General features: G+C 40.4%; 1 protein-coding gene across 1 annotated transcript in view; it reads right to left on the reverse strand.

Moving 5' to 3' along the window:
* Positions 1–2933: 2933 nt before the first annotated feature.
* ATP10A (ATPase, class V, type 10A) overlaps positions 2934–22267 on the reverse strand; it is a gene marked incomplete at its 5' end in the record, with an annotated part of 57033 nt that continues 37699 nt past the window's right edge. The window contains 10 exon segments of the mRNA XM_009874716.1: positions 2934–4248; positions 4939–5126; positions 5461–5565; positions 5656–5736; positions 8295–8495; positions 12635–12760; positions 16728–16804; positions 18119–18440; positions 19727–19911; positions 22084–22210. Of these exon segments, the coding sequence (XP_009873018.1) occupies positions 3543–4248; positions 4939–5126; positions 5461–5565; positions 5656–5736; positions 8295–8495; positions 12635–12760; positions 16728–16804; positions 18119–18440; positions 19727–19911; positions 22084–22210 (2118 nt within the window).

The raw sequence follows: 22267 nt of genomic DNA on the forward strand, positions 1-22267 counted from the left end.
GACTAAAACCGGGCATTGTTTTAATTGCCTCGTGAAATCTTTTATTAAACAGTTACAGGACTTTTGAGGATTGGCTTCATGAATTTAAAGCTTTGTTTTGCCTGATATGGCAACTACTCAACTGCACTGACAGGAATATCTTTAGAAGTTTATTTCTATTTTATTGAAATCAATGTATACAGCTTCAAGAAGCCATTAGTATTTGTTTAGTTAAAATGTTTCAACTATTAATAGCAGCTTCAAAATGTTGACCAGCCCTAAAGCACAGCAAGTAATATGCTTTGATGTGTTTGTCTTCTGGCAGCTGAAGAGACAACTTCTGATTTGAAATGAAAAGTATTAGTTTGCTTAATATTTTCTTTTCAAATGTGAAACCTGTTTTTTTTTTTCCCTCCAAATTGTGGTTTAAATTACATTTTATTTACATTATTTTACAATCTATCTTGCAAAAGAAAATGGAGACATCTTGCTTAATGACATCCTGCTGACCTGGTTCTGTGCACCTACGTATCTCACCGCGTAGTTCTGGCACACAGAGACCTCAGTGTGGCACATCTTCCTAGCTGTCCTCCTGAGGTCACTGGTTCATTAAGGTTAGCAGGATTATTTGGTTTATTTAAAATTAAACATATACATGTTTGCAGGATTGCCACCATAATAGAATATTTTATCTTTTAATATGGAGTGAGCATTTATACTTTATGCATTTCAAAATATATCTCTAAGGATTTTTTATTTTTTATTTTTCTGCAACCAAACACAGCAGTTATTGAGGCCTGACTCCCAGCTGGGGTAAGTCAGCTTGCAGAAATTGAAGTAGCTACGATGGTTATAGCAGCTGAGCATCTAGATCTACAGTCATGTTGAGTTTCCCTAAATATATAACGCAGATGTCCTACTCTCACACTCGCAGTGGCAACTTAACTATCTGGCAGCACATGAGCATCTCTCAGTCCCAAAGGAACCCTTTAATCCCTTATCTACAAAAATAGTCTTTGAAAACACTGAAAGCACAACAACTAAACTGAATCTTGCATTACAAAGGCCTGTCTAGTGAGGAATTTAGATTATTTTTGATGAGAATATCATCAAATACAGCTCTGAGCCAAAGCCCAGCAATGTTCCAGCCCTGTCTGCTGCCAGCACCAGGCAAGTCCCATGTAGACCTGCAAGACCCTAAATGTGCTTTGGAAAGATGTGGAGGAGTCAATAAGTTGGAGAGATCCTCGCATACCTGCTGGGACTGCTGCTGTAACCGAGAGAGGGCACACGCATGTGACATCCATGGTACGCTCCTGCTACCACCCCACGACACTCAGACTGAATTTAACGCCTTGTAAAGCTATGAACTCTGCCTTGCTTGGTATCTGGTACTGTGAACTTCTGTGAGACTCTTTCACAAGCAGAGGAACGTTTCTAACCAGATGGCAAGAAAGTGTCATTCCATTTCCCCTCTGACATTAAAAGACACTGCAGCTCCTCACGGGTGAGTTATTTTCAGTGGCAATCTCTGCATAGTTTGTGTTAAATACAGCCAGCTAAGCTTGCAACAAATTACCTGCAAAGTCATCCCCGGGGAGTTACTATCCAGACCAAGAAGGCTGGTGGAGCAAGTACAGGTGTCTCACCCAGCTAGGGACACTTGCAAAGGAGGTTTTTCCTGAGCTGAGTCTCTCAGTCTCCCTTACAGAAAGTGGAGAGAAACAAGTGCTCTGAGGGTGTGGGACTGTGCCCTGCTTTGGAGGCGTGTGCCAAGACACACACACAGACACACAGAGACACACGACACACAGACACAGACACAGACACACACAGCCACACACACACATGTCATTTGCATTCATCTGCAGGCTACCTAAAGGTTCCCCTCAGTAAAGTACACAGAGTGTTAAGGACAAATTCAGCTGGGTAGATGGGTCTCTGTGACCCTATTTAATCAGCACAGGTGACAGACACAGACACACACACACACAGAGACACACACGTGACTCCCAGCTGGCGTTGGCCCTGGCAGTGCAGGTGCCCACCTACCTTCATGGAGATGGAGTGCCTGCTCTTACTGCTGCATTTTTTATTAATGTAAAGCAGAGAAATGTCAAGATGCTTTCAGCCAGTAGTAAATGAGTTAAATAGGTGTGCTTTTGCCTGCTAAAATCTACACACCTAAACCCACGTTCCCTTTCAGCTAGAGACTAAAAGGAAGAAGTGTGCTTCAGGGACATTTGTTTTAATCAATTGCATGCTTAAAGCTGTTCACAGAAGACTGAAAGAGTGAGTCCCGTAGTGTCTTTGCCTTGTCCCTAGTCAATTCTAATCCCAAAATACAGTTTAGTTACATGTGGATGCGTCACGTTTCATGATAGCAAAGTATTTACAGGCTGACAGCTCTGACTTCGGTTGCTCTCATCGTTTCCTTTCACTGGCATTTTACAATTTTGTATTATCAATTCTTTCTTCAGGAAAGAGGCCAGTGTATGAATCTTTTAAAAAAGAAGATCCCGAATGGATTAGCAAGTGACCCAGGGTAGGCACTCTGCCTTAATAGGCAGAGGCAATGCATGCAGAGTCAGGTCCCCTTGCACAGAGCACGGCATGAACAAATTCTGGCCTTACATAAGTGAACGGCAAGCAAGGAAAAGGCCATCTGAAAATCTGCAACAACGAAATGAAGAAGTGCAGCAGCTGGTTGATGCCTGGTCATAGTGACTAGATAGGAAAGAAACAAGCAGCCTTGGTTCAGATCACGGAACCTCCCGGGTCAAACTCTACAGCAGACACAACGCACCTGCTCTTTGCCACCAAACTGTTCCTCACAAATGAGCAGCAGCTTTTCTTTGCAAGTTGAATTGCCTGATATGAGGCCCTGCCCGGCCAAACGCCAGCTGCTCCAAGCGAAGGGCTGAATTGCTATTAATGCCAGACTGGGAAGTCACTTTGCAGTATGGATGGTCATTTATTTATTGTTTTATCATGACACATAAAATGCTATGGCTGCAATATCAAAATATGGTGTCACTTCTAAAATACCAGTATTATTAATGCAGCAGTAGGAAACTGTTAACATTTACAGAGAGGTGTATAATAATTCGATAGTCCTGCCTAATGGTTTTCTCCAGTGACAAAACACCCCAGGCAAGCAGATGATGGATGGAATACAGTGCCTATTTATTATCATCATTTTCCCCCCTTGATTACTGAATGGCTTATAATGATATCAGTAATTGTTGCTGAATCTAATCCTTTTGAATAAGGTAGATAGGTCCTTTGCTTTTACAGTATGTGTCAGAACAAAAGAGAAACATCTGAAAAATAAAGAGACGGCATTTCCTTACAAAATGAGATGAAAAAATAAAACAATATAAGTTGAACTTTCAAGTGTTTCTTTTTATATTTAAAGCTCTTATTTCAATATACTGTATTTAAACATTCTTAAATAATCATTCTGTACCTTTGATCTTCTGTTTCATCTTTGGAAACAAATAGAGTAATCTCACTATAAATGTGTGCAAATAGAAAACATATAAATATATTTAAGGCCCATGTCATAAAAAGGTGGTCTCGGAATTGTCACTTTTACAATGATCAGCTGGTGTTCCTTCTGTTTTGTCCTGCAAGTTATTTGAGCTCTGTTCTTTCAAGCCTTTGAAGTCCACATGCAAAGAAGAGCCAAGTACACACATACTGTCCTGTGTTTCGTTTTGTAAACTGCCTGATGATGACTGTAAAACACTCCCAATGCGACTGAACAGCGGCGTTGATGTGATCCACTTCAACAAACTGAAGTCTGCTTCGTCGGTTGATGAGCTCCACGGGAATGTTGCTCCCACAGGCAATAACTCTGCCTCTGAAGTGCCGCGTCTAACTTGGTGAAATCCCACGGACCCTTCCAGACTACTTGCTAACGGGGGGAGTTTGTCTTCCCCGTACAACACAACACCCTGAGGAGAGGCAGCCACAGTCTGATCTGTTGTATGTTCTGCCTTTGTGTGCTCTTGGAACAGTGACTCAATTGTTTGAGGAGATGATGGCAAAGGCGTGCTTTGGTTATAAGCCGTATAACAATCACCAGCACTGGAGCCAAGGCTGGGGGAGAGGCTGTCTGCAAAAGGTTGTGTCTGACGGGTTGTTTCCTTTACATTCAACTTGGTCAGAAGTTGGGTGCGAATCTCTGGGGATAGTTTACTTAACTGGCGTCCAAGCTGAAGCTGCGTTGGGAATAGTGTTCCCTGAAGGGTTCTGTACAGAAATCTGCAAGAGGAGAATGTGCACGTGAGAAGAACTGAAAGAAGGAAGTACCCAGGATATTATTAAGAGAAAATACGCAAGACAAAAGTACAACACAGAAAAGAAAGAGAGTTTCTGTTTGGCACAAGAAAGCTTGCAGATGAAAAGGTCTGCTGTGCTAATATTTTGATTAATAACAAGCAGCGTAACAAGTTCGTGCCTTTGGCCAGTGATCCACCTTGACCATGGTCTTTCATCTTTCCTCATGATGAATCAAAGGCAATGGGGATCAGTCTGCAGAGCAGGCCTCCAACATCCCTAAGTAGGCAAGTAAGTCCACAAAATACTATTGGAATTTCTGTACTGTGCATGTTATGGGAGGATGGGTTGAATCTGGAAGCATCACAGAACACCTCACACAGTAACAAATTTCTGCAAGGCCAGGAGGTTTGACCAACAGTCTGCAGTTATCCTGCTCCTGTGGTCTCTGGCCAGGAGCTGTGGTCTGTTCCTGTGGTCAGGAGCACAGAAGAGGTTAGACAACCTGACTTCATATAATCAGCCACTGGAAAACATTGACTTGGCTGCTAAGGCAAAAAAAAAAAAAAGAAAAAAAAAGAAGAGCAGCAGTGGAAAAAGATGTTTCTTACCCTCCCAACCATATGTAGGAAGTACTTTCATATACTAAAAAAACTATGAGAGAAGATACAATACCTGGGCAGCAATGCAACGATCGGTGATATAATACATGTGAAATAGAACATCGGGTCTCCCATTAGCCTTTCCATAGTCCAGTAGGGATTGGATGGAGGATGGCACACTGGGCAGGAAGCATTGTAAACCAGAGCCACAAAGAAAAACAGAAGGATACTGAAGATGCAAGATGACCAGTGGAGAAAAGTCTAGAACAAAAAAAAAGGCAAAAAATGATGATTCTTTATATTCTGTGAAGTTTGCTGTGATTCTGAATTAACACTTCTTTATTTCTGGATCCAGATCCACACACTTCAAAGAGATTAGAGCCTTGTATTTCCAAAAATTCTTATTATAGATACAACACTGCAAAGCTGTTCTCAGATCATAGTTTAAAACCTTTTTCATGTTTGCTTAAAATGCTTGCTAAAAATAGAATGTGCCGAGGGAATGAAACAACCATCTTCTGTTTTTAAAGAATAGCACCAAGAAAAGAGTTAGGTGTTTGCCAGCAAGTTTCTATGCAGGCTGTGGATACCTTACCCAAGTTTTGGTTTCAATAGCCAAATGTAATATGATGGTGAAAAGAGCTATTGTGGTGATGGGAGTTCCCCAGGAGAAGATATCCACGTCTGAATCGTAGTAAGTCTGTAAAGAAGGAGACAGAACTTAGCCCAGGCTGTGTTGCCGGTTCTCTTAAAAATGCTTGAAACAGGATGACTTAAATCAAACACTTACGAAATAAGGGATGAAGAAGCAAACCAGGCTTTGATACATAGCATCAATCATGTTCATCCAAAACATGTGTGGTTGGTACTCCTGTGGCATAAAAAAAATAAGAAAATCAGAGGAGAATGAAAATGCTCTTTGCTGGGATAGGTATTTTGAGCGGGATATTCCAACAGGCACTTTTCAGGGCGTGGGCAAATAACTTCACAACTCTGTCTATCAGTTAGAAAACCTTGGGGATGAAGAGTCTACCTGCAAGTCACTCTGTTTATTTATTTTATTTTTTTTCTGGCAGAGGGTGTAATTTGAATTTGATGCTCAGACCAGCAAACATCTATGAAGGTGACCAACTCCACGCACTACGATTAGACCATTGATTTTAGAGGGAGCTCTCTGAGGTGTAAGTACATGAGTAAATACGTTTTACATGATACACATACAAGCACAGGGTATTTATTCACAAGAGAGAAAACAGAAAATGCACACAGAAAAGAAGATCCACAACAATGATCATTACCAGTAATTCATACAGCAAGGTACACTTGGTTATAAATACATATATAAACCATAAACATATAACTGTGTGCACAAAATTGCTCACTACGAAACAATATTAAACTAACATTTCAGTTTAAAGAAATATACAGTTGCAGAGGTATGGATGGTCATATAAAAGATTGAGATACAAAGAAAAATAGTTTGTAAATGGCAAAATAATTATTTAACTCTGGGATAAGGGCTATAATTCCAACCATTAGGTTGATCAGGGTTCATTCCCTCTATGGAGAATTTCACTGCAGCTTAAAAGTGGGAATTGAAAGATGCTTAGAAAGATGCTTCTTTGGCCTACTGAAATAACAATCGATTAAGTCCTGAACAAACTGCTCAGAGAGACCATGGAATCTCCATTGTTAGAGAGACATTCAAAACTGTACTAGGTAAGTAATTGTACTGTGAAACTAGACGACTTCTCTCCCCAGTTTGACAGCTGGAGACAGTCAGATACAACTGCCCAATATTCTTAAACCATGACAAGATTTCTATTACCTTAAAAAGGTGCAAGAAGTGAAGGTATTAATGTTAGAGATCTTTAAAGTGCAATGCACTGGAATGGAAGAAATGTAGAAAATGGAAAACAAAAACTGGGTGAAAGAGAATTTGGACTAAGACACTAAAAATAAGTTACACTAAAATTCTCGTTTTATCTTTCCAGGATAACGTCTAGCAATGTTATTAGATGCATGGGGTACCAAATGCAGGTGTACAGTTAGAGGCAAAAACTTCTCACTGTCTCTTCCCAGAGTGCACAATGTCAGATACTTTTAAGAAAGGCTTTTGCCTTGGAAGCTACATCTCAATACAGATAGTTTTGCCAAAGAGAAAGATTTTCCCATGGTACACTGTAGCTGTAATTACCTGAACTGGTTTGGCTTGAAACCCTCCTGCAATTCCTTCTGTTTTTGTTGTACAAATCAAGTAGATGAGGACAAGGTATTTTCAACTGACATTTCAGCTGAATCTGTCATCTGCTGGTGACTCCCTCCCTCAGAGCCTAAGCATTTTGACCTCCGAGTTTACTCTTAAAACTTCTTTCTCTTCTAACTGTTTGTAAAGGCCTGGGGCCTGAAGTTTTGAGTAACTACTGTGAGGTTATTCTGTGAAAGTCTGTGCTAGCCTACAAGGTATATATAATGTGCTTTACTTTTGTGGTTATTTTTGAGGCTGGATCATGAGGGAGGTGTTCAGCGTAGGCTGACTTAGAGCATCCAACTTTTCTCCTGTTACATATTTAAAAACACAGCTGCATTTGTTTGTTTGTTTGTTTGTGTTTTAAATGTACTTTTGGCATTTAGATACTTTGACTCAGATGAATCACGGAATTGCTTAGATTGGAAAAGACCTTTCAGATCATCAAGTCCAACCACTAACCTGACAAGTCCTCGACTGAATCATATCCCTAAGCACTATATCAGCCCATCTCTTAAATCCTCCAGGACTAGGGACTCCACCATTGCCCTGGGCAACCCGTTCCGATGCCTGATAACCCTTTCAGTAAAAAAATTCTTCCTCATATCCAATCTAAATCTCCCTTGGGGCAACTTGAGCCCACTTCCTCTTGTCCTATCACTTGTTACTTGGTTGAACAGACATATCACTACCTCACTACACCCTCCTTTCAGGTAGCTGTAGAGAGCAGTAATGTCTCCCTTCAGGCTCCTTTTCTCCGGGCTAGACAATCCCAGCTCCCTCAGCCACTCCTCATAAGACTTGTGCTCTAGACCCTTCACCAGCTTTGTTGCCCTTCTTTGGACATGCTTCAGCACCTCAGTGTCTGTCTTGTAGTAAGGGACTCAAAACTGAACACAGTACCCAAGGTGTAGCTTCATCAGTGCCAAGTGCAGGGGCACGATCACTTCGCTGGTCCTACTGACCACACTATTCCTGACACAGGCCAGGATGCCATTAGCTTTCTTGGCCCCCTGGGAACACTGATGGCTCATGTTCAGCCTTCGTGAGAAATATCATAACATAATAATAGTGGCTTCTGAGATTGTTTTTATCAGTCATTCACCATTTGGGAGCAGAGCTGGTTTTCAGTTGAAAATAAATGTTTAGGAAAAATATTACAAAAAGGAAAAAGCTTTTACCTCCATATTCTGGCCACTTTTATAAAGCTGAGGTACAGCAATTAACACTTCAGCTGGTATGTCCTTATCCAGCACACCAGTAATCAGTTGTGGAAGAGAAGAGAAGAGTAAATTAAAGAAGATGAGATACCACTGATCAATCATTGATGATGCAGAGAACCCACAGTAGAACTGGTACCAGAAAAGAAGGGCCACAAACATCTGAAAGAGAATGAGTAATGCTGTAAATATGACAAGATAAGCAGGATCATTATCCCATTGCGTTATGAAACCATTCTGACTCTAGTTCTGCAAGGACTTATCTATGAACGCTAAACATGTGAGCAATCCTTCTAACGATACCTAGCCTTTAACTTGCTGTTGCTGATGCCTGGACCACTTAGCTAAGATGCAAACATTGGGCATACGTGCAAGTCTTTGTGCTGCTGGAACCTCAGATCTCAGGTGTCAGGCATGACTTCACACAAAATTAACTTTCAGTTCAAGTGAAACTCTGAGGTGCAATTTAACTAACTGTAAAAAGTTCCCAACCACCACTGACCTCTGGGTACATGAGTACTGAACTCATAGCACTTACATTACTATTGTAAGTATAAGCATTTCCATAATAATACCCTCTGCTGGCCTGAGATATTTTGGGAGGCCCTGCTGGTCTGCAATAGGTAAATGCTTTTTTGCAAGACAAACAGGAGACTAGCAGCAGCAAGGGAGGTGAAACTAAGGTCTAGCAAAGTTGTCTCAACTGTTCTATCTATGTGTTTTGAAATTCAGCAATTTAGCAGTGATGTAGAGATTGCTCAGTCTCCCTCACTCTTCCGCTGTGTAAAGAAAACAGCTGCACACCCAGTTGCCATGGGATTGTTCATTTAGTTATGTTGGAATCACCCAGAAAGGGACAAACCAGACAACTCATTTCTTCTACAATCTCCGCAGCATGGAGAATCCAGAAGTTTTTAAGTCTCAGGACAGGTGCTGATCTCACCTGGTGAGAGGGAATTTGAGGCCCCGAAAAAGACATGCAGCTTCCTAAGTAAGGAAATAAACTCGTAGCCTTGGACCTCCTAAAACTGCAATTTTTCTTATTCTTTGTAAAGGGATTAACACAAAACGGAAGGAAACGAGAAAAACCTTGGCAACTGTCCCTTGAGGGTTTTCCCCATCTTAACCATGAAGAAGGGAAATAAGATGACCTCTCTTTTCACTTCCTCTTCTTTTTGTATTTTGTTCTCAAAAGCTTTCAGACAGCTGGAGTATGTTAACCCTTCATCAGTTTTACATATACAGAGGAAAATATAGATCTGTTCTATCTGCATGACAAAATGTGGTTGAAATTCAGACATAGGAGGAAAAAAAAAGCTATGGTCTGCTTAGTAAGTGAAAACTGCTATAAGGAGAGTAAGACTATCTTGTGAAGCAGAACTGCCACAGAATTAGAGGGTCAGTCCTGTTGTAACTAAATGTATATATATGTATACACACACACACACACACACACAGAGAGTATATTTTATATATATATTCTGGCAGTGTTTGCATACTATGCTGAAGTGGGTTGTGTATCACCAGCAACATACATGTCACTGTTTGTGAGCCCATACTATTAACTAACCTATTAACAGTTAAATGGTAGTATTTAAGGTTCACCTCTAGAAATGTTTCTGCAAATACATTTCAGGAAAAATACCTTCCTCTGGCCAAAGCAAGAGCTTACTAGAGCTTACCCTCTTCAGTACAGTTGGCTGGGAGGTGATAATTATTTCATTTAAAAACTGAACGGATTTTGGAATTTATTTCCTTTCCACACCCAAAAAACAACAAAACTTCCTGAGTCTTTTCTCAAAGCAGAATTGCAATAAATATGTGAATTCAGATACTTTTCTCTCACTCATTTGAAAGAAATAAAATTCATCTAATCCTGGACCTCAGAAATTTTCCTCTTTAGAGCCTTGCTAAAATTAACCTGTCTTGGAAACAGTTTGACTGATAAAAATAGATAACTTGATGAAAATACAGTCAGCTGAAAATTTTCCTGCCATGTCTAGTATGGGTCTCAGCAGGGCTGTCAACGCAAGCTGTACAAACAAATGATATTTCAGCAACTAAGTTTAAATTAGATCTTTTTTCCCCTGAAATTTTATTTTGAATTAAACAAGTGTTTAATTTAACTTCAGTTACAATATTCCCTCTTGCTTCTGTGCATTACCCCCTGAAAAAATAAAACCAAATTCATATAAAAATGGGATTAAATTTTAAACAGAAAAAGCTTCCTTTTTTTTCCCCGCAGTTCAGACTGTTTTATGAATGTGGCTCCAGACAGAATTTTTCAGTGAGTGAAGTATAGGTCAAAAAATGTCCAGTGCTGTCTTGCAGAGATAAGGTATAAAGGGGAAGAAGCAATGCATGCTTGTGCAGGTAGAGTTTTGTTTACATGAAATCCCTTTTCATCAAGCTCAAATATTTCCAGCCATGCTATGTTTCAGTTTATATTTCAGTTGTATTTTTATTATCTCCACAAGGCCAAACATCTTCTTGGATAAGTCATCTGAGTTTCTAAATGGCTTTTGCAGCAATTTTGGGTTTAAACTTTCAGTTAGATGGGTTCTAGCGAAGAATGGAAAATTTCATACTATTAACAAATGGGGAAAAAACACTTGAGGAAACAGAAAACTTGGAGAATATTTGCAGTATTGCTATCTTGACTCTACAGAGAATCACCCAGAATAGTCTCCGTGCAAAAGGATCAGGTGCTCACGTCTTTCATTTTCGAGTATTCTTTCCTAAAGGGTAGGCATTGTGTGAGACATACTCATGTCTATGGGCTAGATATCCCACTACAGTTTTGGAGTCTGTAGCAACAAGTATTCCTCAGAAAGCTCTCAAGGCTGCCAGAGCAGAGCCAACACAAAGATATTTCTTCAGTTAGATTCTAGCCTTGAGGCGGCAGCTACTGAAAGCCTCTTACTAAAAATGGCATGAGAAAGAATATCCGTAATCGAGGGGAGTTGTACCAAAGGAAATGGAAGATTTTACATGACCTGAACAAAAACGTAGATATATAAACAACATTCTGGCTGCTGATTGCAGCCAGTCGTATGTCTATTACTTATCTTTCTATTTTATTTTAATGTAAGACAGCTCTGCACACAATTCTTAGAAGTTCAAATACGGTACAGTCAAGCCACCGGGGATGGGAATACAGACGTTCAGCATCATTCAGGATTATGCCTTAAAATGCAGACATTTGAACAAAGACACTTTATTAATTCTTTACCTCCCTTAGGTACTCCTATGATGGTAAAAATTTTGAGCAAATGATGGTCTTCTCCTGATAAAATAGCTACCTTCAGATTGAGATCAGATGGAGCTTAGTCAGGCCAAGAGGAATTTGCATTAAAAAGTTGATTAAAAAACTGGAGGATTAGATTAAATTTGGAAACCAACTTTCACAAAATTGAGAGCTATCTTTTTTTTCTGATATTGAGGATAAAACACATTCTCCTGCCTACAGTTGATGCATTGCCCTCTGGAGCAAACAGAAGTCTGAAAGCTCTAACTCCCCTCTTTTTCCTGCTTCTTCTATTCCTTGCTCCCAGGGTGATTTGTAGGTGTTGTAATTGAGCAGATCCATGCCCTTGCCGGTGACTCCCATGCAGCTGATGGAAATCTTGGTTGTCTTGTTGGGCAGTTTTCTGTCAGTTATCTTTGTACTCCAAGATCAATGCAAAGGGCCTTTGTTAGGTCCAAGGAGTCAAGTTGCTATTGGCTCCGTGCTCAGTATTGAACTAACTCCTGTTTCACACCCCAGGGAGACCCATATCCTGCTCTTTACCATGGTGTGCTTCCCTTCTAATGAAGTCTTTGGGTTAGTTGGGAGTAAGACATATCCAGAAAAAAACTTCCTAATCTCTGCATGTGAGACACAGAGAGGACTCAGATTATCACAAGTCACTAGGGAATATGTAATATGATTCATAAGCAATGTCAAGATAGGGTCAGGAAGAGAAAACACTCAACTGCTCCTTCGGCCCAATGCTGGATGGCTTTGGCATTAAAGACTCCTGTGTCTAGCCAGCTAAATTCTGCAAAACTGCTCTATAAAGAAACTTTTCTTAAGCAGTGCTTGTTATTTCTGTTACATAATTTGCACATTCAGCAGCACACTGTAGCTGTTATGGAGTGGGTCCTGTATTTCTGCGAATGGCAGCCAGCTGTCTTTCAGCTCTGCAAATGTCTTTGCTGCTTATTTATAAACCATTCTGAAGGCTGACCTAATGCTCACTTAGCACAAAATAAGCCCTGAAAACATGTGGTGGCATAAAGCTGCCAAGTCAAACACTTACTGCATTTTTGTAGAAGAAATACAGCACCATGTTGGCGAGTCGGGAATAACACCAGTGGCCATGAACAAGCAAGAGCTTCTCTAAATGCCGGAACCTTGGGATTGCAAAATCACTTGCCATCACCGCCTTTAATGAAAGAAAAGTTGGAATCATTATTGTGAAGTGTCACTTTCAACATTAATGGTGAATCTCGCTCTCTCCTCAATGCATACAGTGGAAATCGTACTGAAGAATGAAACCCACTACGGTGCATCCGAAATGCAGCTGCTGCTGCACTGATTTGGAATATCCAGAGGGAAACCTGGCAGCTCAGCAGAACATGCAAGGCGACCCGGTCCTCGCCCAGAGGAGATCAGAATCTACGGTCCAGATGGTGACAAGCAGCAGTAAAAAGCGAGAGGTGGGAGAATGGCTGGCGATTGCAGTTGTATGGGCATGAAGGCTCAGGGCCTGCGTGTGAACATCTTGGTGGCTGTGAGATCTTTCTCTGCAAAAACTACAGGGTACTTACAGAGCAAAAGTGAATTTCCATAGAACAAAATAAGAAAAGCACAATTAAGTGGTTGCATCATAATTACTGGACTTTAAAAGACAAAACGATAAAAATATTCGTTTTAATTACATTTGCAATCCTGGCTTATAAAGTTTACTCAGCTGTCCTGAGATGTCAGTATTTTGAGGGATTTTTAAATCTGCATGTTCTCTAAAACTCTCTATGAAGAAATCACACTAGCTGAGGCTCCTCTGGGACTGTGCAGGCTGCCAAATCACATTGACAGAATAATCACTCCATTTCTCTCTACTTCTGACTAGAATTCCGGGTACTGTACTAGATGAGACCTTCTTGTAAACGATGATGTTATCCTAGTCATTTTCTTATCCCTAGGATCACACTAAGATATCATTTAATAATATTTTACATTTAGTTTTCTATTTTAGTATCATCTTTCTTCTCACAGTTCAGCAAAAACACGAGGAAAGGTGAAAATCTCCAATGCAGCCATGTCTTCCTCACACTCCACAGGTTATATTTTGGCTGTGTTTTTGAATGAGAGATACCTTTCCCTTTAATTTTTCCTAATTCCTTTTCTTGCTAAATCATCAAAAGGGCTCAGTTTTCTCAAGTGAATGCTTGTAGAAGCTATAAATAAACTCTAAAACAGTACGCAAGAGAAGGAGTAACAATGCATTGTAATTTAAGCAGTAACTGCACTGGGATATTTTTTAGTATGTTGACACATCCTGGGATTTCTCAAGTACTGTGATACATTTGTTATGACCTCCCTGCACAGAACAGTCTGATTTGTCTTGCAGACATACAGTTATGTTGCCGTTTGAGAACAGAGCTCTGCTATGTCTGCTTCCTTGTCCTCTACCCCATCTCAGCCTATTCCGATGTTACAGCCAAACTGTTAGCTTCTTTTCATTTGTGCTTCTAATATAGTACTTCACAACACATAGTGAGAAGTGTTAGGGGTGGGGTTTTTTATTCCATTTTGGTTATAGCGAGGAACAGAGTGAAGAAGACAGCGTTATCCAGTTACATTTGCATGTTTATTTCGTCTCAAAATACCTCCTTGATTTTCACATTTTTATTTTTTCTTCCAGCTTTTTCACAGGAAAAAGTGATTCACGCTCCACATGATCTCACAGAATGTGGAAAGAAAATAAATCAGAGAGTATTGCTGGTTTAGACATGTAAAAGCTCAATATCTTCTGAGTACCTGCGTGCATAACATTCTGACAGTTGTTTATAATAAAAAGAGGCCTACACGGTTCCTTAGGATCTCACAGTAAAGGAAGGTATCTATGAACATTTACCACTCTGTTCAATTTTAATTTAGAAAAAAAACCCCAACACTCAACAGGTAGTTTAATGGGTTAATGAGCGTATAGTAGCTTTCAGATTTGAATGCCCCACATAAGTGTATAAACTCAACTGAAAGTGGCGTTAACGGGGAGAGGAGTAAAAAAATGCTATGAGCACTAAATGTCTGCATTTGGGGAAAAAAGTGATCGGAATTAATACATAGATGATAGAAGCTAGTAGAGCTAAGACCCCAGGAATTCGAGGCTGAATTTTTTGAGTTGATAGTCTTGGAGGGGACCCCACAAAAACAGTCTATTCTGGGCTCTCTGGACCCTGGGCTGCCGAGCGATACTGCAGAGTTAGGCGAAGGTCTCAGAGCCTGGTGAAGGCTGTGGAACAACAAATACACTTGCTGTCAGCTTCCTCTGAGACTTCCTTTACTCCTGCCCTCTCTGGCCATCCAAGTTAGACTCACAGAGTCTATGGCTGGGATGCCATATGAACAATGAATATCTGAATATTTTTGTGGCAGCTTCTTTCCAGTCTAGCTTACAGATGCTAGGATGTTTGGAGAAGCATTTTAAATGTATTGCAGGCCTGAACACTGTTAGAAGAGCACTGATGGACATCCACTTGCCCTAGAGACATTACTTTGACTGAACCCACTGGATGACTACAAGAAGTGTAATAGCTTTGGTGGGTCAGGCTGAAGCCCATCTTCTCCAATATCCAGCCTCCAACAGTGGCCAAGAGAGGATGCCTTTGGAAGAATATATGAATAAATAACAAAACCACCTACGGACTTTTTCCAGAGTACTGTCCTAGATTCTAGTGATCTGCATGTCAGAATATGCACAAAGTTGACATCCAAGTTCATAGCTCAGTTAAATTTTTGTTTCATAAATTTGTGCGTTGACTCAAATATATTACAGCATTCACGAAGTCCCATGGAATACAATTCTGTAGCCAGAATTCTACGTGAAGGAGGCCCTTCTTCCCTTTCAAGGAAAACATCTAGCCAGTATTGCAAAAAATGCAACGTGGGACAGAGAACCAGGCACCAGTAACTAAGTTAAGGAGCATGCTCATCTGCTCAGCTCCTCAGGATGGAAACACTTCCCATCTTCTCTGAGGAGCTCTTTGACATATACTCAGCTACTCTACTTTCTCATCTCATCAGTCTGCACCCAGCCCAAGTACAAGGCAGGTTGTAGAAATGAGGTATCTTCTTCATTCTCTGTGTCTGACTGCCATGGCTGCCACTAACACCATAAGTGAACTGCACTAGCAGTAGAGGAGGCAGAGGTAACAGTTAATAAAGTAGGTAATGCATCCCACAGATAAACATTCTCTCTTCTGGGGATGAGAGAAGTAAATCTTATACAGTGGTAAATACAGTAATCAGAGGCTGAACCTATCCAGGAGACCACAGGGTAAGCCCCTTATCTTGCTATTCCTTGTGGCAGGTGCGTAGGCAGCAGTGGTCCTGCAAAGGGCTACAATTTCCTCTTTCTTCACTGTCCTGCAGTCTGAATAGACTGAGTGAGTGAGGTATGCTGGTGGCTGGACTAAGGGTTGCCACCAGAACATGTAAATAAGCTGCATTAACTGGGTGAACTTGTACAGCTACTCTCCAGGAGAAGGTTACCCAAGCAGTACAGGAGAGAGGAGAATAAAAGCCAGAATAAGGTGAACCTTTATTTTCTTAAATAATGCATATCTTTCTCCTCCTTTAAACCAGTATATAATAAATGATTTATTAAACCATATTGCTTAGAGGGATCTGATAATCACAGAATCACAGAATGTCAGGGGTTGGAAGGGACCTCAAAAGATCATCTAGTCCAGCCCCCCTGCCAGAGCAGGATCACCTACAGTAGGTCACATAGGAACACGTCCAGGCAGGTTTTGAATGTCTCCAGAGAAGGAGACTCCACAACTTCCCTGGGCAGCCTGTGCCAGTGCTCTGTCACCCTCACAGTGAAAAAGTTTTTCCTAATATTTTTGTGGAACCTCCTATGCTTCAGCTTGTACCCATTGCCCCTTGTCCTGTCACTGGACGTCGCTGAAAGTTGAATTTTCTGAGAAGGCAGAGTGTTCAAACTCACCGCAGATCTGAGAACACACACAAGTTTTTGATGCAAAATCAACACTTCTGAGCACAACTTGCTGCTTCTCCTTTATTTGTGCTGCTATCCAAAGGCAGCCTGGTCAAGCTGATGTATGGGAAATGCTTATTTCACTCTTTCATGGGAATGCTTTTCAGTGAATGAGCAACATTACCTGCATGCCTTCTTGACCAGAGATCCCCACGCCAACATCTGCCACTTGGATCATGCTGACATCATTAGCACCATCACCTAAAGATGACAAGACACAGTTTTGTCATCACTAGTAGACCCGACACAACAGCAGAAAAGCAAAGGAAAATGTTTTTAGTGAGCGTTGGATGAGTACAGCAAGGGAGACATGTGGTAGGAAAGGATCAATCTTTGGACTGTAAGATTCAAAGCTTGGCAAAGCTGCCAAGACATTCTGATCCTTGTAGACTCTTTTTTTGCCATGGAAAACTAAAAATAAAAAAAATTTCTTTCTTTTCAGTAAGACCTAAAATTCAAGTAAGTGGCCTGAACTGCACAGATACTAAAAGCCTGGAAGGCTGAGAATGAGCTTCTCAATGCTTCTCCTTCCTGATTAACCATCTGCCTGCAATCAGGTATGACAAAGAATGAAATGTGCAAGGAGGCCTAAAGCCAACGTGAATGTCTACACAGTAAAAAATTACAATAAAGTTAAAAAGTAGACGAATTCTTGACTTCAGTCTTTAATACAACCATCACAGGTAGGTTTAACTGCAATGGCTGCACACTCACCATCCCCTGCTCTGCTTCCAATCACGATACCACAAGTGACACGTGCCATAAAAAGGATACCAGAATGAGACATGTATCTACTTCTTAACATCTTATATTTACAGCCAGTGTGCTAGTGGAGAATGAAGATCTTTTAGCTGATGACGAGACACATGGATTTAAACTTCAGTGGCTGAGGTGTACCGTCACATCTCACTCCAGTTTCCCCTCAGCTGGCATATGTAAGAGTGATATCAGCTCGCCCAACAAGGCCAATGTCTTTGTGACTGTGTGACACAGCCCCAAGTTTGGCTCATGTTGGTTAAAAGGCAGGATGTATATAGTGGGCTTTTAAGCCAGAGCAGGAGTTTATGTTCAACTCACAGGCTTAAGATGCTCAGAAAGAATGAAAACACAAAGTGCCCAGTTTCCATTATCGTTTTTGAGCATTCTGGATAATTCAGGTTAACCAGCCAGCCATTTTTGACAACATATGAAAATGATTATGTCCACAGTCAGTCAGCCAAAGATATAAATTCAGGCATGAGAAAGGCATATTTGAGCTAGATGCAATACTTTGAGCACAAAGGTTATTATCATCAGCAGACATTTGGTGGTGCAGATGTCACCGGAGTCTGGCCATTATTGTTATAGTATTACATTAGAGTAAATATGTTAGAGTCGTCTGACACATTTGCAGACAAAACTGGAAGGCTGTTTGAGATGTGAGACAGCTGGAAGGGTCCTACTGCAAGTCACAGCATCAAACTTGTCAAGACACAGTATATATCAAGGCAGGCTAGTTTAAATTGAGATATTTACCTATTGCCAAGGTCATTGCTTTGAGTTTGTCTCTGACTAGTTTCACTACCATGCTCTTTTGGAGTGGGGTAGAGCGACAACATAGTACTGAACGGCATCGCTTGGCTAGGGCAAGAAATTTATCTTCTAGTGTAGGTTCCAGGGCATAAGCTAGAGTCCTTCCATCAATCACTAGGCCCAAGCTGGAAAGCACAGGGGAAGAGGGTGGATAGAGAGGGGTGAACCCAACAGTCATGTCTCCAGTAGCTTCATCTACTGTGTTGTTTGAAAATTTAGACTCTACGCATTGCAGACACTGTTCCAGCAAGACAGCACATGTCTCCTGAAAAAAATTAAAAAATAAATATGCTTGAGAGAAAAGCACATGTATTCAAACATTTGTGTTTGCTATCTATTTAGCCATAAGGAATATAGAGGATGCATTATATTTGTTGCACAGTCAAAAGCTTAAATTTCTAATAATCTTTTCTATTCACTTTAAACACAATTGTTGCAAAAGATATGATAGCAATGAGGACTTGAGCGGCTTAAAATCTGATTCCTCTTTAACATGCTAAACTAATTTCTTTTAGCTCTTTCTCAGAATAACAGTGCTGGGAAATGATATAATCAGAATCTGTATCAAAGTTAAGTACAGTGATGAGCACCATGTACACGCCTACAACTCAGATCAAACAGTTATGCATTGTTAAAGGCCAATTACAGGTTATTTAAGCTGATGTTATTGAAAATATACGAACATTTAAAATTAAATGCTATCGGTCTTACAGCAAAGTATGACAAAAAAAGAAAGATCATGGAAAATCAATTTACCAGTTTGGTTGATACACTCAAGAATGAAAAATGCTGTTATATTTTCTTCCTTTTCAAAAGAAATTGGAGCTGGATACTGCTGGCCTACCTTGCCTCTGCTGATCTGAAGTCCAATTTTATCACCCCATTAAAGGACTATAGCACTATCAGTCTGGTTCCTTGTATGTTAGGCCATATCAGTAAACTCTCTGTGATTGTTTGCAAAAAGTTGAGCACAGGAAAGATCAGTAATTCAGAAGCATTAGAAAAGGTCTGTTAGGAAGCAAAGCATTACTGTAGATGTGGTTTTCTTACTTTCAATGTTAGCTTAGAAATTTTAAGTATCGCTTCTATCTCTATTGAAAAAGCCAGATGAAAACATATGAATAAATTATTTAAATACTATATCTCAGTGGTGTAAAATAAAGCACAAGTTCTCAATAGATAATACATTGTTTTCTTCCTCAACACATGTTAAATAATAGGTTGCTTCTGGAGACCCATTAGTGCCAATAAGCAAAACATGGGATTTTTTGAGAATGCATACCAAAGAAAGGCATTTATGCTGCTATGGCATATTTTCATTCATCGTGGAGCCCACTACACGTGACAGCACGTCTTCAGTAAGTTTATGACACATGACATCATGACTTAGAAGCATGATGCACTGAGAAGTATTCAAAGACATATCCTACCTGAAAATTACAGAAGAAGCAGGAAAAGAAAAAAGAAAGAAAGGAAGCCATCAATCTTTTAATTGTACAAGTTGAAAATAAAACTAGTTCACAAGTAAACTTGTGTATTGTATTTGCTTACTGGTGACTCTGCATTCAAAGTGATGATTTCTTCATCGTGATCTAGCAGCTTGCAGGCATATGCAATATTAACAGCTGTTTCCTGCTTGTCTCCAGTAAGAACCCAAATCTGCAAACCAGCTTTGCGCAAATTTGCAATGGTTTCTGGAACACCATCTTGTAAACGGTCTTCAATGCCAGTTGCACCTAAGCACATTGAAAAAGCAATATACAGCACATTAAATGAACAGTTAGGGTTCACCTCAAATTGTAAGTTTGGATTTTCAAAAAAACAAGCAGTCACTTTTATTGGGAAATAGCTGAACTATCGATGGTTGCAATATTCCGACAGAAGAATAGAAAGTAGCTGGGGTAATCATCTGCATCAACAGTCAACAACAAATCCAGAATTCAAAATGTCCAAAGCAATCTGATGCCACTTCTAGTCTCAGATGTTCACAAGGTTGATCTATCTTTACTTATTGTCTCTCTGCTCTGCATCTTCATCACTCTTCTGAATGTTGCTATGAAAGATAATTTTGCTTCTAGGAGATCATTTCCGTTCTTAAGGGTCTTAGCTGCTTTTCCATAATTAGAAGAGGCTGGCTCACTAGAAGAGGCTGGCTCACTAGAGATCTCTCCTTTTTGAAGCAGGACTGCAGCTTAACAACAGCATATTATGCTACAGATATAAACCTTTTCTGCCTTGTTGCTACTTTTTGCTCTTGCAGAAAGACACTGGTTGCCAAATGTTAAGAGAATAAATGATAGATTTGTTGGCCATAAAGTACAAATAAAGTGTTGCTTCTTCACACTTTCAATGTATTCTACCTGTTTATAAGAGACTGAGCACCTTTCCTACGTAAATCAGTTGAGAGGGAGAAGATTTTAAAATACAGTGGCGAAAGATGCTCAGAACCAAGTTCAGTGTCACCACTATTGGTGATGATCACTGCTCGATAGATGCTTCACTCACTTTCAGCAAGGCTTCAATGTGAAGAAATCTAAGACCTCACTACTAGGGAATGAGGAGGTGACAGACACGCAGATTACCTGGAACAACAGGAAAAGCCAAGTAAACTTTTCTCAGCTATTTGTTATTCCTATGGTTGTTCCCTGAAAAAAAATGGACTGCCACTTGAAGTCTCTGCAGTCAAGTAGGTAGAAACACATTCTTAGGGCAATGTTGGGAAAGCTATTATTATCCAAACAGTGTACAACTCACCTTCCAGACTCACTTTATTGTTCCCACAACCTAATCATAACTGACCATTGCAAGATATAAACGACAGTATGAGGTTCTTGGGGAATGGCTGAACGGGTAGTTTACTTCTGACTAGAGCTTGCTTGCTTGCCCATCTGCTCAATTCCATTTTTTTTTCTTTTTTTTTTTTTCCCTAGAGTGCAGCCAGTGCCAACGAGCACAACCATGGTAGGATCTTTGTGATTAATGTGGTCCAAATTAGTCACCTCATGCTCCTCTTTAAGTCGGAGGAGAGAAACAGCCACTTCAAGGGCATGATCCATCAACTCCTAAGGTGAGTATCTGAGACCAAATGAACTGCATTTTCTTTTTTTGTCCCTCCATTTGTTATGTAAGGTGCCTTAGAGATCTGTAGTAAATACATGAGAAGTTGAGTGAGGTGCGTCTTGTCTCCCAGAGTCAGGAATGTTGGCAATTAGCGAAGGTTGTTATCTCCAACAGTGCCATGACTGTCCCAGTTTCTTTGCCAGAGAAAGCAGTTGGGTGCTTGGAGTAATAGTGAATATACAGACATTTTAGGATCTCAGTGCTTCCAACATTTCAACTCAGCAGAGGAAGATTATGACTTAGCTCTTGGAATACATTTTACATGCACTGATTTTGACTGCATCATTATGAAGCAATAATTCCACAGAATACATAGGCCCTGAGTGCACGAGCTTGAACCTGATGTATATGAGAGTTGATGCCTCTCACAAATGCAGTTTATGAGCTTTGCTTTATGAGCGTCTCTGGTGCCCCTGGAGTCATGAAAATCTCTGGTATGTTGAAGCGGCACTAAGCTAACGAAATTCTGTAGACAGTTTGGGCCAAGCCCTCCTCCTGTTTAGAGCAGCAGTTCCCATTTATGATACTGTGTCAAATTCATCTCTGGTATTACACCACTCATTTCACTAGTGATAAAGTGATGGCAGAAGCAAGGAAAGCAGGCTACGTCTGCTGTGTTAATTATATCCCACTCCTTTGTGGTGCTGCACATGACAGCCATGATAAAGTCCAAAAGAAGCCAATTTCTGTACTGTCAGAAACCATTTAAGGGAAAGACTGGATTTCATAGCCAAGCTTTCAGATTTTTTAACACATTTTAATTTCATGTCCAGCTCTCATTTCATTACCTAGCAGATGCAGATTCTTCTCTATCCGCAGTGCTGACTGAAACAGAAGTTCTTCACGATTTTCAATAGAGGATTCTGCTTCTAAATGACTTTTTAACCAACAGGCATACTCTTCCTTGCTGAGAACCTATTAAAAGGAGTATGTGAGGGCACAGTCATTGTGATGCAGAGGCATTCATACTTT

Source organism: Apaloderma vittatum, unplaced genomic scaffold, assembly GCF_000703405.1.
Source record: "Apaloderma vittatum isolate BGI_N311 unplaced genomic scaffold, ASM70340v1 scaffold9378, whole genome shotgun sequence".
NCBI classification, from domain to species: domain Eukaryota; kingdom Metazoa; phylum Chordata; class Aves; order Trogoniformes; family Trogonidae; genus Apaloderma; species Apaloderma vittatum.